The sequence below is a fragment of the Natrix helvetica genome (assembly GCF_964273705.1).
Source record: "Natrix helvetica genome assembly, chromosome: 9".
Classification (NCBI taxonomy): Eukaryota; Metazoa; Chordata; class Lepidosauria; order Squamata; family Natricidae; genus Natrix; species Natrix helvetica.
Genome location: NC_138560.1, coordinates 17,138,069 through 17,152,636, shown reverse-complemented (window position 1 = coordinate 17,152,636; position 14,568 = coordinate 17,138,069). Strand labels below are relative to the sequence as shown.

Below are 14,568 nucleotides of genomic sequence, written 5' to 3'. Positions count from 1 at the left end.
TATGCAGTCTGGTCCTGGCAAAAAAACAAACAGGTTTCTTATCTTCAGAAAGATAAATTCCGAAACAGGATTGTCATTAAAAATAATCAAGAATCTGCCCCAATTCTTTAAGGAAACAAGCAACCTTCTCAACAATACTGCCGCTGTGCGCTCCAGGTTTGTTATGAGTGTTTCTCAGGCATCAAAAAGTTGACAGCCCCTTTGCCATAAACCATGATTTGCAAATCACAGTGATGTATTAATACATTGTATTAAGTCAAACCAATTAGGAAACATCATGATTTAACCTGATGTGATTCCATATTGAGTTTTGGATCTGCAGTTACAGTGGATCCCTACAGTGGTGCGATTCAAAAATTTTTAACTACCAGTTCTGTGGGAGTGGCAGGGGAAGAATACTGCAAAATCTCCATTCCCTCCCCACTCTCAAAATTTTCGCTACCGGTTCTCCAGAACCTGTCAAAACTGGCTGAATACTACCTCTCGATCCCTAGATGTCCTTACTCTCTAGATATCCTGAGCGGCCCAAGGTTGACTCAGCCTCCCATCCTTCTGCGGTTGGTAAAATGAGGACCCAGATTGTTGGGGGCAGTATGCTGACTCTGTAAACCGCTTAGACAGGGCTGTAAAGCACTCTGAAGCGGTATATAAGTTCTATGGCTACTGCTATCCTTACTCCATATTCAGCCTAGATAGTTGTTTTTAAACATAAGCTCTTGGGTTATTTTACCGGTAGCGCTAGTGCAGGGGTGTCAAACTCACGTTGTCACGGCGGCATCATGTGACATATCGGGACTTTTCCCCCCTTCGCTAAACCTGGCATGGCTAACATGTGATGCATCCGGCCCACGGACTGGGAGTTTGACAGCCCGTCTCTAGTGTGCTAAACAAGCCAAGTTGGCCAACTCATTGTAGTAATCTAAGGTTTACAAACTACAAAGGATCAGGTCTTGTGTTATTGAGAGAAGCTGGTTTAGTAGGGAAGCTATTCACTGAGCAAAACAGCCAAAATTGAGGAAAAAAGAAGCTTAGCAAACAGGCGTGGCCCCAGAAGATTTTACTGATTTATTTTTAAAATGTGTATGATCCTCCGTTTCGCGTAAGCAGTTTTAACCAAACTTCAATGTAATAAAACCTCCGTAAACAAAGTATATAATGCTAAAATAACAATTACACAAGATGATAATGTAATTAAAATAATAATTGCACACAGTTATAAGCATATACTTACTATAATAATTGCTCAGAAGCTGAGGCATTGCCTAATAGCTTACAGTGTTCTGTTTGTTTGTTTGTGAGCAAGATGGCGAAGACAGCAATGCCTGCCCAGCCATGTTCCCCACTTCCTCTGTTTCAGGGCAACAATTGCATAAGGTGCCATGTGGGCTGGCACCCAGGTTCAAAGCAACTCTCGGCCATGAGAGCTCCCTGGGTGGCTCTGGGCCCATCCTTTCCCTTCAGCCCAGTCTATTTAGTTGTGCTGTTGTGGTGGGTGAAGGTTGACTCACGGAGTGTTGTATGCGTGGCCCTGAGTTCCCGCAGAAGAGGCAGGATCAGCTTTTAACAAATAGATTTAAAAAACCTGCATCCCACCTAAGCCAGGGGTGTCCAATCTTGGCAACTTTTAAGACCTGTGAACGTCAACTCCCAGAATTCCTCAGCCAGCCATGCTTAGTGCAACATGTGAAACCTAATCTTCAATTCAGTTATCCTAAGGTGTTACAAGGGACGTGGTGGCTCAGTGGCTAAGACGCTGAGCATGTCGGTCAGAAAGGTTGGCAGTTCGGCAGTTCGAATCCCTAGTGCCACGTAACAGAGTGAGCTCCCGTTACTTGTCCCAGCTTCTGCCAACCTAGCAGTTCAAAAAGCACGTAAAAATGCATGTAGAAAAAAAGGAACCACCTTTGGTGGGAAGGGAACAGTGTTCCGTGCTCCTTCGGCGTTTAATCATGCCGGCCACGGAGACGTCTTCAGACAGTGCTGGCTCTTCGGCTTTGAAACGGAGATGAGCACCGCCCCCTAGAGTCGGGAATGACTAGCACATATGTGCAAGGGGAACCTTTACCTTCAAGCTGTTACATAGAGTGACTGTTCAAAGTTATGGCCTATCTGAAAAAGGGGACTTATGACCCAGATCTGAAGTCCTAATGGTCATTGGGGGAATTGCCCCTTCAGAGCTGGATCATAAGTCCTCTCTTTCAGGTAGGTCATAACAATCTCCACAGTCACGTGACTGCCTTTTGGGCACTTGGCAACATGTACAGGTAGTCCTAGACTTACAGCAGTTCATTTAGTGACCATCCAAAGTTACAATATCACTGAAAAAAAGTGACTTATGACCATTTTTTCGCACTTAATCACTGTTGCAGCATCCCTATGGCCACGTGATCAAAATTCAGATGCTTGGCCACTGACTCATATTATGACGGTTGCGTCATCTTGGGCGGGGCGGAGGTCATGTCAACCCCTTTAGTGACCTTTTGAGAAGCAAAGTCAACGGGGAAGCCCGATTCACTTAATAACCGTGTTACTAACTTAGCAACTGTGGCAAGAAAGGTTGTAAAACGGAGCAAAATTCACTTAACAACTACCTCATTTAGCAACATAAATCGGGGGCTCGATTGTGGTCGTAAGTCGAGGACTACCTGTATTTACAGCCATTTGCAGTGGCCTGTAGTCATATGAGCGCCTTTTGTTTGCAGTTTTGCTAAACATGGGCACTTCTGGCCCATGGTCAACAATGGTTCACACTTAGGACCACCGTGTTCACAATGTCTGTCACAAAAATGTAAGGTCATTTTACCACCGTTAGAACTTGTGACCCTAATAGGCATCTTCTAATACGGTTGTTGTCAGAGTTCCAAGTGACACCCCCAACGAAATAAGAATCCAAGGCTCAAAGTTCCTCAAAGTTCCATTTTATTAGAGATGTCATATTGGCACATCTGGGAAAACCCGAATCAGAAAGCTTCCAGGTTTTCCCCACCCAAAAGAAAGTCCAAGCCCCTGCCCAGCACCCACCTGTCCATCACATGCACCGTCCCAGCTGGAGATGCCTCCCAGTCACACCCCTCCAGGTGCAGGACAAAAGTGACCTTGACTCTCTGAGAAAGGAATGTTATTTTGACTATATCTCTCCCCTACGCCATATAATCCCAGTTTCCCACAGCACTAAATGTGGCAGGCCTGAAAGCCCAATGTAACAGATGGCTTCCAGGCCTGACTGTTATAATTCGAGGACTCCCTGTCCTTGGAATGCAAACTCCAGCTCCCAGATTTCTGGGGAACTAAGGCAAGAGGGACCCCCTCTTTCATTTCCAAAAGGGGGAGGTGTCAGTCTCTTCAGCCTACAAGGGCAAGAAGGTGGGTGGGTGGGAAACCTGGAAATCCAGCCTTATTTCTAACCCAGTGTCATTTCTCTGTTCTCTTTCTTCAGCTGGTGGAGATCATTCTGTTCTGCCTGCTTTTATATTTCTACAAGGAGAGGAAAGCAAACTACGTGGTGGTGATTCTGCTTCTGGTAGCCCTCCTGGGTAAGTTTCTCCTCCTCTTCCTCTTTACATGAGGTCGGTTTCACAAGTTGGATTGTTAAAACCTCAGCCTACGATTAGCAAAGAAGCAAGTCCGTGCGTGCGGTCTGGGTGTGAGGTTTAATCTCTGTTCAGCTTTCCCAAAGGTGGTTCCTTCTTAGATCAAGGCTTTCTCCAACCTTGGCAACGTTAAACCTGGCGGACTTCAACTCCAAGAATTCTGGGAGTCGAAGTCCGCCAGGCTTAACGTTGCCAAGGTTGGGGAGCCCTATCCTACCGTATTTTTCAGAGTATAAGACACACCTGAGTATAAGACACACCAACATTTTGAAGAGGCAAATTTTAAAAAAAAGTTTTTGCACTCTGCAGATCTCTCCAAAACGGCCCGTTTTTCGCACAAACGGACTTGTTTTTTGTCAAAAAAAGGGCATGCATAGCCTTTAGGAGGCTTATAGAGTGCTCCAGGAGGCTGGGGGGGGAGGGGCAAAAACGAGCAAAAAATGGCCCGTTGTTCGCTCATTTTTGTCCTCCCCAGCCCCCAGGAGCACTCTATAAGCCTCCTAAAGGCTATGGACTGTCATTTTTGCAAAGGGGGCGGGGTTTTCAGAGGCCAAAAACGCTGTATTCAGTCTATAAGACGCACCCAGATTTTCACCCTCTTTTTTGAGGGAAAAAAGGTGCGTCTTATACTCTGAAAAATACAGTAGGTGTTTTCTGATCTGCATTTTCCAGAAATCCTGATCCAAGCCCACCCAGAGGAGTGTCACCTAGCCACAGAAATTTTGCCCTCCATTGTGGCCATAACTCAAGGACTACTTGTACTGGTTTTCGTTTGCCGTTCTTAGTCGTTGCTCTTGAGCAAAATGAGGGTTGTTAAAACCTTGCCGTTTTTTTCCCCCAGGTTCCATGACTGTCGTTACCGTCAAAGCCGTGGCGGGCATGATCGCAGTTTCCATTCGGGGGAATATGCAGCTGGGCTACCCCATCTTCTACATCATGGCGGTCTGCATGGTGGCGACCACAGCCTTTCAGGCAGAGTAAGTGGAGCCCAGCTTCCTTCCTCCCTTCCTTTCTCCCCAAATGTGTATTTTCTCCCCGCAGCTCGCTACCAAATGTCAAGGTAATTCAAATTTAATTAAAATGAATTATAGATCAAAAATAGAGCCCATGTGGCAGGTAGCAATGGAAACCAGGTAATTGGATTCTTCGTGCTGTTTCTGACCCGGAGATGGGCCTTTTAGTAACAATTTGAATAATTTCCTGTTCTAAAGAGACTTGGGGGTGGGTGGGAGATTTGTCATTTGGGAACACTCAGCTAAATGCCAGCTTCCCGCACGCATTGCATCTTGCGTGGATTGCTGGAAGTCTGCTCAGAGGGATGAAGATGCAGAGCATCCTTCCTTTTTATATATAAGAAGAGACTTTTTTTTTTCTGGATCTTAAAGATTCCATTTGTAACCATCGTAATTGGTAGCCAAAGCTATACTTCGGTACAGCAACCAAACAGGACAGACTGCAGACTTCAATGGATAGGACTGCAAAAAGAAAGAAGGGAGGGAGGGAGGGAGGGAGGAAGGAAGGAAGACAGAGAGAAAGACAGAGAGAGAGAGAGACAGAAGAGAAAGACAGAAAGAAAGAAAGAAAGAAGAAAGAAAGAAAGAAAGAAAGAAAGAAAGAAAACAATTGTAACCCACCTGCCTTCCATAGAAGACCTATTCTATTCTATTCTTTATTTTCTGTATTCTATGCTATTCTATTTTCTCCTGTTCTTCTCTTCTTTTCTCCTATTCTCTTCTATTTTCTTCTATTCATGAGCCAAAAAGTCAGAACAGTGACTTATGACACCTACGACTATTGTGGCATCCCTACAAGTCATGGGATCAAAATTTGGACACTCAACAACTGGCAGTGTCTTTACAATAGTTGCAGCGTCCTGGGGTCATGAATGGATCCTCATTTGCAATCTTCCCAACTGGGAAGCAAGCAAAATCAGTAGGGGATGCCAGATTCAATTGACAACCACAGGATCCTCTGTAATAGCCACAGTGATTTGGCAACACCAGCAGCACTGATGACGTTATATAGTTTGAGTAATGAAACATCTACCAAAAAAAAAATCAAGTTCAGAGAGCACCAAGGACCCCTCGTTGTAAAACATTTCTTAGACATTTTGGAATGAGCTGAAATCTGCTTGTTTTGCCACTGAGATCAACAGCTGAATCTCAGACTGGTGATCCTGGTTTTGGTTCATGATTTGTAAGTTTGACTTTTTGTGTGTGCTGAAACATCTTTGGCTTTTCCTGAAATGTTTTGTTATTTATTTATGGGCAGTGTAGTCTGATTTCCCCCCCCCCCTCCCACTGTATTTATTTTTCTCCTAGGTTTTTAACCCAGGCTTCCCACTTGTATGATGTATCCCAGATCACCAGTGTGGGTTATATCCTATCTACTATGATAGGAATTACAGCAGGTAAGTGTATATCGGTGCATTAAAATGATGAAAGGAGCTAAGGAGACAGTGATTGCCTGGGCCAAAACTTTGGATATGCAGTAGAAATAGATAGAGTAGGACAAGAAGCAATGGGTAGAAACTAACCAAGGAGAGAAGCAACTTAGAACTAAGGAGAAATTTCCTGACAGATCAATTAATGAGGGGAACAGCTTGCCTCCAGAAGTTGTGAATGCTCCAACACTGGAAGTTTTTAAGAAGATGTTGGATAACTATTTGTCTGAAGTGGTGTAGGGTTTCCTGCCTAAACAGGGGGGTTGGACTAGAAGACCTCCAAGGTCCCTTCCAATTCTGTTATTCTATTCTATTCTAGATAAGTAGCAGAAACTATGGGATAGAAATGTTAAACTGACTTTGTCAACGGCATATAAAGAAAACTTGTATAAATGTTTTATAGATGGCACTTTGCACCGGCAAGATTGGCCAAAATTTATAAAAACAGATCTGCTAAATGTTGAAAATGTAATCAATCACCAGGCTCATACTATCACATGTGGTGGACTTGCCCAAAAACCCAAAAAATTTGAACGAAAGTACCTACTTGGTTGGAAAAGATGATAAAGCAGCATATTGACTTGAAACCTGGGATATTTTTGTTGGGCATCCTAGCGGAAAAACATGACAAGAAGACTATGTATCTGGTCTTACATACAGTATATTAACTGCAGCTAGAATTGTATTTGTGCAACAATGGGAAAATGATGAAATACCGTCAGATGAGAGTGTAATTAAGAAAATATTAGCATGGACAGAAATGGACAGATTAACGCTCATTATTAAGGATAAAGAAGAAACAGAATATTTCTTGAAGTGGGAGGAAATGTTAATGTGGAGAGAATTTGATGATGAAGATGTTATGTACTATTGTAATTGTATTGATATATAGTTACATTATTAATAGTATTGTGATGAATATTATAACAAATACGTGGATTTTGATTGTTTAAAACCCAGATCTCAAACTGTTTGGTGGAAATGGAATATAAATAAAACAAATTAAATTTGGGGGGGGGGGGGATAATGAAAGGAGCTGATCAGCAAATAACCTGAAATGGATTTTGCCTTCTTTCCCATCCCTGGGAGAGAATCCCCAACCTAATGCTTACCTTGAAATATATATTTTAATGCTTAAAAATGAAATCGCCTGCATCAATAACAAGATTCTGTTATTCCTTTAGAAACTGTTTTTCTATTTGAAAAGGTTTCTTTTCTTTTCAGGTGCAACTTTTTATTTGGACTTTATAGCAGAGGACGTTCTCCATATTTGTATGTTTTGTGTGGGGTAAGTTCACAATACGGATCCAACTCGTTGGCTTTGGGTACCCTGTGCCTCTTGCATTTCCTTTTTCTCTGCTTGGCAGTTTTGTTCTTTTTAATGTACGATGGCTATTTGAGCATCTTCTACCTCAGAAGAAACGGGAAAGTGCCAAAATGGGAGTGTGCGCACGCACACGGGGGAGCAGCCAAAACTGGAAGAGCATGCGTGCTGGTCAGCTGGTCTTTGGTTTCTGGCGCATATGCGCACACAAAGACCAAGTGGTGTGCTGGAAAGCAGAAGCTCAGCTTCCCGGCACACGCATGCACGCCAAGGAGCTGCTCTTCCAGTTTCCAACGCTCCCACATGCACAAAGATCAGCTGGCTGGCGCACATGACTGCGCCAGAACCCAGAAGAGCAATGGGTGACAGCTGGCGTGCCCCGAGAGATGGCTCTGCATGCCACTTCTGACACACGTGCCTTAGATGTAGACTGATGGCTCACTTTCTGTGAGGTCAGATGTGTAGCTAAGACTTCTAGCTGTCAGCCACGTTTTCTCTTGCGTATGTTTCAAACGTCTTTTATCTTGTCCTTTTAAAATCTCTTTCAGATGCCTCATTGCCTTTTTAGGTGTCTTTCTGATCACTAGAAACAAGAGGAAGTGCGTCTTTTTTGAGCCTTACATCTCCATGGACGCCATGCCAGGTAATCTTAAAATCTAGTTCCTTTTTGATAAGCTGGTAAAAACTCACAGGCTTTTGGAAAAGTTAGTCTATCCCAAAACCACATCCCACTTTATTATTTGGTTGTACCACTTGCTGTAGGTCGGGTACAAAAACGGGGAATTTAAGCAATATGGAAGACCCCGTATCTTGATCATGGTTATATTGGAAGTGCAATGTCATGAATGTACTTGGCTTCTGTTTACGTTATTCCTAATGTTGATCGCTTCCCTGGTTTATTCTGCTTTTCTCCTATTTAACAGCTGCTCAGAGTCTCATGTATTGAGATGGGCAGCCTAGAAATGAGTGTATCAAATAAGACATTTTTCAGAGTCCGCTTTCATCCATTTTAGATTTGATTTTGGAGTACTGAGGGAGAAATTGAAGGGCCAGAAATTTCCTTTAGGTCTTGTAGAGGATTAAAACATTAGGTCACCCTTCAAGAACCTTGAAAAACCTCAAAGATTTAGACTTTGTCCCCATTCAATGTGGAGATGATTATTATTATTATTATTATTATTATTATTATTATTATTATTATTATTATTATTATTATTATTATTATTATTATTATTATTATTATTATTATTATTATTATTATTATTAATAATAATAATAATAATAATAATAATAATAATAATAATAATAATAATAATTAATAATTATTAATGATAGCAGGGTTGCTAAGAAGGAATATGAAAAAATTGCGAAATACCAGGACTTAAAAATCGAAATCCAACAATTATGGCACAAACCAGCAGTGGTAATTCCAGTGGTAATCGGCACACTGGGTGCTATTCCAAAAGCACTGGAATTACATTTAAAACAGTTAAAAATTGACAAAATCACTATCAGTCAAATGCAAAAGGCCGCACTGCTTGGATCCGCACAAATATTACGAAAATACGTTACGACGTCCTAGGCCCCTGGGTGGGGCCCGACTAGTAATTAATGCCAAATCTGGCGAAACAACTGGCCGCTGTGATACAATTCTGTTAATGCAATAATAATAATAATAATAATAATAATAATAATAATAATAATAATAATAATAATATAATGGTATTTGTGTCAATAGTATTTGTGACACATTTTTAAATGTTCAGTTGACTGAGTTTCATGTTTAATGAATAATAATATAATTTTATTGATTGATTTATTATATTTGTTGACCATCTCGCACACTATATCATGTAAATACCAGTTCAGTCCTAGAATTGCAAATATGGCACTGAGGACCAAATGTAGAATTCCAACTTGAGAAGGGGGGGGGGGCATATCTTGGATATTTCAATAGCAGTATTCCTCAGTCACTTGAAGACATGCGGACGTCAACTCGCAGAATTCTGTGTCTTCAAATGTCCAAGGCTGAGAAACACCGTCCTAAGTAATCCAATCTTGCTGCCGTCCAATTTGATGCAACTCGGGTTCCCAGACCAGCAAAGTCTCAGAATGTAGGCTTTGGGATCAAACATTTAGAACAGTGTTTCTCAATCTTGGTAGCTTTCAGATGGATGGACTTCATCTCCCAGAATTCCCCAGTCAGCCCTCCTTTGAAGATGAAATTAGAGTTTGGTGGGGTTAACGGAAGTGACAAGTTAAAAAGACAGCAATTGAATTTTTCTCTGTTTTCAAACCCCTCCATGTCAAACCCCTCCACCTTTGTCCTCAACCTTCAGGCATGCAGAATCTGCACGATAACGGATCTACAGTTCAGCCTGAACTGAAGACTTCTTTTTCTTATGGTGCCCTGGAAAGCAATGATAGCATCTCCGAAATGTATACTCCTGCTACATTAACCGTTGTCCAGGAAGAGCATGCTTCTTGTCGGATCAAGTCACACAACAAAAGCGAGTGAATGCTCTTTGGAGGATTGCTGTAGGTGTGGTTATCTATTTATTACCCCTCCCTTTCTATTATTTCACTCATTGAGCCCAGAAGGCAGCTGAAGTAGAGATGAACTCACATAATAATTTAAAAAAACAAATACTGATTAAGGATCATGTACCTGCAGATGCAAAAGTATTCCACCGTAAGCTGAATTGCATTGGAATCCGAGCAGCTCCAACATTGAAAACACAGAAGGCATTTGAGTAGCAAAAATGGACTGTACGTCGGTGACTACAGGCGCTCTGTTATAACAGAAGCAGTGGTTTCCTTGGGATAAACAGGGATTGTGTGTCTTTTAAAAACTGGAAGAATGGCATTCTCCAAGAGATATGTATTAGGGCAGTGTTGGCGAACCTTTTTGGTACCGAGTGCCGAAATGAGAGTGCGCTCGTGCATGTCCCGGAAACCGGAAGAGCAGCCGCCCGGTGCGCATGCCCACGCTGGGAAGATGATCTTCCGGTTTCTGGTGCGTGTATGCCACCTGGTCTTCCAGTTTTTGATGTGCATGTACACGCGAGGTGTACATGGGAGCACCGGAAACTAGAAGAGCAGCTCCCCTTTGCGCATGTGCACGCCAAAAACTAGAAGATTATCTTCCCGGCATGCACATGCCCACCGGGCAGCTGCTCTTCCATTTTCCGGTGCTCCCATGTACATGAAGACCAGCTGGCCGGTGCGCTGGAACCCAGAAGAGCAAACAGCGAGCCTGGAGAGATGGCTCTGTCTGCCACTTCCGGCACGCATGCCATAGTTTCGCCATCACAGTATTAGGAATTCCCCATACTGAAAACTAAATATTTCCCCTTCTTTTGTTGGCCTGGCTAACCAGAGATGCATTGATACAGTTCACTAGTGTGTCCTCTGTTTTACTTAGTATATCTTGTTCTCCCAAACCTGGGAATTGGGAGGCAGGATACAGGATAGTATTCTGTTCCCCTGGTCAAAGTGTTTAGTCAACAGTGTGACGTTTTTCCCCATGAAGACTATGCCATTGAAAACATCTCACCAGCGAGAACTCGTAGCTTTCAGATCAACACACCATGATTTAGTTAAGAGTCCAACGTTGGTCTGCCACCCCAGGTGTTGAGAATGTGAGGACACGTGTTTAGCTACTAACCCAAAGTCTGCCATCTTGAAATCATAACATCTGTGCTTTTAATCGTTGTCCTGGAAATGGAGTTTTAGATTGTAATGTTCTTTGCGTTAGGCCTGGTCTTCCTATTTAGCGAGTTTGGGTAATACAGGATGAATTGCGTCGTTTCATAGTAATGGTTGGAGACTGCAATTGAATGCTTTTTGTGTGGATTAAAAATACTTCCCTGCAAATAGAAAGAAAGACAGCTTCTGCAGATGTTATTGAGTTGTTGTGACCAAAACCACCTTCCTTCCTTTCCTGTGTGTGGTATTTATGTTTAAATGTGCAAGGATTATTTAAATGGAGGAGCATTTGAAAATATCCTGGTGCTTCAACTTCCAGTCTGCAATACTGCAACTTATTTTTGCTTTCTCTGGCTATTTTGGCCGTAGGCATAGACATTGATTTCCTGCAAGTTTTTGTTTTTAATTTGTACTTTATCAGGGTTCTATCTGCTCCCCAGCAGATGACAACACTTAGACAACCTTGGCTGATCTTAAAAAGCTAAGCTCTGTTAGACGTGGTTTGTATTGAGGATGGATGACCCAATGGATGGTCCATCCATTGATCATCCTCAATGGATGGACCATCTTATCCAATGAGGATGGATGACCAACTAGAAAATCCCCAGTTGTAGGGGGTACTAGGAAATGTAAAAGCATCTCAGAAAATACTGTCCCTACCCTTTTCAGGGCTCAGTGGCTAAGATGCTGAGCTTGTCAATCAGAAAGGTCGGCAGTTCGAATCCCTAGCACCGTGTAACGGGGTGAGCGCCCGTTATTTGTCCCAGCTTCTGCCAACCTAGCAATTTGAAAGCATGTAAAAATGCAAGTAGAAAAATAGGGACCACCTTTGGTGGGAAGGTAACAGCGCTCCATACACCTTCGGCATTTAGTCATGCCACCTGCCCATGGAGACATCTTTGGACAGTGCTGGCTCTTCGGCTTTGAAACGGAGATGAGCACCGCCCCCTAGAGTCGGGAATGACTAGCACGTATGTGCAAGGGGAACCTTTACCTTTACCATACCCTTTTCAGGTTTCTGGGGGTTGCCAGTAGAAATGAATAGATTTTAACCGTGGTTTTGTGGAAGAATTAACATGAATGTAAGCCTTGCTGCAGTTTTCAATGGCCCTATGGAGTCTGAATGGAAGATACTCAGGTATTTTGGCCCACTTTCCCAGAGTGATTTGCACTTAAGATCCATGAAGATCCATGGGCAATATGGAATAAAGCAGTGTTTCTCCACCTTGGCAGCTTGAAGATGTGTGGCCTTCAACTCCCAGGATTCCCCAGCAGGTTAGAGAATTCTGGGAGTTGAAGGCCACAAATCTTAAGGTTCCCAAGTTTGAAAGGCACCTCTCTTCAAAATATTCAGTTTTCTTTTTGATGACTGCTTTGGTATCTTCTGGAGGACCTGTAGGAAATCGTATTTCTTCCCATGCCATTACACCTTCCCTAATATCAAACAAATATTTCATCATAATTGGAAGGGGGAAAAAACATCCTGGGTTATTGATCTGGGAATCATTTTCCAAGCATAGATTGTTTGGGAATTTCTCTTAAATTCATCTCGTGGAGACAGTTAAGGTCCTTTTCAGAATGCTAACCAATGTTCTTGCCTCACTGATTTCTAGGATGTCAACCATATCTGTTGACTGAGTGTACTGTCTTCACCATGGTGTGTGTAAATAAACAAAGCTTTATGACACAAGGATGGAGAATGGCATCTTTTGTTCAAACGAAGCCTTGCGTCCGGTAGATAGCAATAGCACTTAGACTTACTGTATATACCGATTCACAGTGTTTTACAACCCTCACTAAGCAGTTTACAGAGTCAGCCTATTGCCCCCAACAATTTGGGTCCTCATTTTACCCACCTCGGGAGGATGGAAGGCTGAGTCAACCTTGAGCCTGGTGGGATTTGAACTGCCAAATTGCAGTCAGCCGGCAGAAGTAGCCTGCAGTACTGCACTCTAACCACTGGGCCCCTACAGGGAAATAAATTGAATAAGAAGCCACTTTGAAGACCGTATGGGTAGAAAGGCAGGTATTTAATGAAATAACCAGGCCTCAACCTGAAACCACAATTGGATCCAGAATTTCCATTGCTGATCAAGGTGGCTCTTAAGGAAGTTGCACCAGATTTTAACAACTTTTTTGCCATTGCCGCTAAGTGAACCGTGCGGTCATTAAATGAACCCGGCTTTCCTCATTTGACAGCTTGTCAGAAACTGGGTGGGAAGGTCAGAAAGGGCGATCATAAGACCCGGAAACCATCATAAATGCATGCTGGGAGCCAAGCACCCAAATTTTGGTCATGTGAGCGTGGGGGGGGGGGATGCTGCAGAGGATATAAAGGCGAGGATTCGTCGTAAGTCACTTTTTTTAGTGCCGTTGTAACTTCGAACAGTCACTAAACAAAGGGTTGTAACTCAAGGACTACCTGTAATAAAAGCAAGCAAAGGGGGAGATTTTTGCTGAAGCTTAGTAATACCTTAGTGCTCGGGTGTCAAACTCACGGCATCACTTTGCTATCACGTGATGTATAGCGACATTTTTCCCCTTCGCAAAGCTGGGATGGGTGTGGCCCAGGGATGGTAATCACTTCCCTTCCCTACCGGTTCGCAAATAGGAGCACACATGCGCCACATCCGCACATGGGCTCCACCTTTCGCGCATGCACTTCGCTTAAAAAAGGGCCTAAATGCGATGCTGTAGAGCTGGGGGGGGGGAGGCACCCAAGATTTCCCCCCCGGTTTCCACTACCGGTTCGAGCCAACCAGTCCGAATCGGTAGAATACCACCACTAGTGTGGCCTGTGTGTGACACATCCTGTCCCACAGCCCACCAGTTTGACAGCCCTGCTGCTTAGTGGAAGCAGATCAACATAGGAGTGTTGTATTCCGTATTTGCAATTTTGACACACACACAACCTTGAGATGGAAGGAATTGTGAACATTTACTTGACTGCGTAGGGCTCCTTGTAACTCATACCCAGAGAATAGGATCCTAGTCAAGAATACCAAAGATCTTATCCTGGCAGCTTGCATGAAACAATTAAATCCAGAGTACAGATCAAATATCTATTACAGCATATCACCCTGATGGTGAGCCTTTTGAGCACCAAGTGCCCAAATCGGGTATATGCATCCGTACATGTGCGGCTGCTGGAAGCCCAAAGACCAGCTGGCCGCCATGCACATGCCTGTTTTGGGGACATTTTCGGGCCGTTTTCAGGTTTTCTGGGCCTTTTCAGGCCATTTTCCAGGCCATTTTTTGGGCATTGTGCCCGCAAACACCAGCTGGCCGGCACACACATGCATGCCGGAAACCAGAAGAGCAGCTGGCGATGGTGCGCATGCCCACAGAGAGGACTCTGCGTGCCACCTCTCGCAAGCGTGTCATAGGTTCGCCATCATGGGGCTATAAGGAGGAAGTACAGTATCTTCATCTATTTCCCACAAAGGATCTCTTTTTGCCTATAGGTGGCAATCAACACCCTGCATATAGTGGGGCAGTTTCTC

At 43.3% G+C, this 14,568-nt stretch overlaps 1 protein-coding gene across 4 annotated transcripts in view; it reads left to right on the top strand.

Moving 5' to 3' along the window:
- Positions 1–12,753, top strand: part of NIPAL3 (NIPA like domain containing 3) — a 28,218-nt gene extending 15,465 nt beyond the window's left edge. For all 4 annotated transcript variants that reach the window (XM_081961976.1, XM_081961973.1, XM_081961975.1 and 1 more), the window contains exons 8-13: positions 3,437–3,533; positions 4,432–4,567; positions 5,912–6,000; positions 7,258–7,321; positions 7,906–8,000; positions 9,697–12,753. In XM_081961976.1, the coding sequence (XP_081818102.1) occupies positions 3,437–3,533; positions 4,432–4,567; positions 5,912–6,000; positions 7,258–7,321; positions 7,906–8,000; positions 9,697–9,875 (660 nt within the window). In that variant the 3' untranslated portion in view covers positions 9,876–12,753. The remainder of the gene's footprint in view (positions 1–3,436; positions 3,534–4,431; positions 4,568–5,911; positions 6,001–7,257; positions 7,322–7,905; positions 8,001–9,696) is intronic.
- Positions 12,754–14,568: the final 1,815 nt, after the last annotated feature.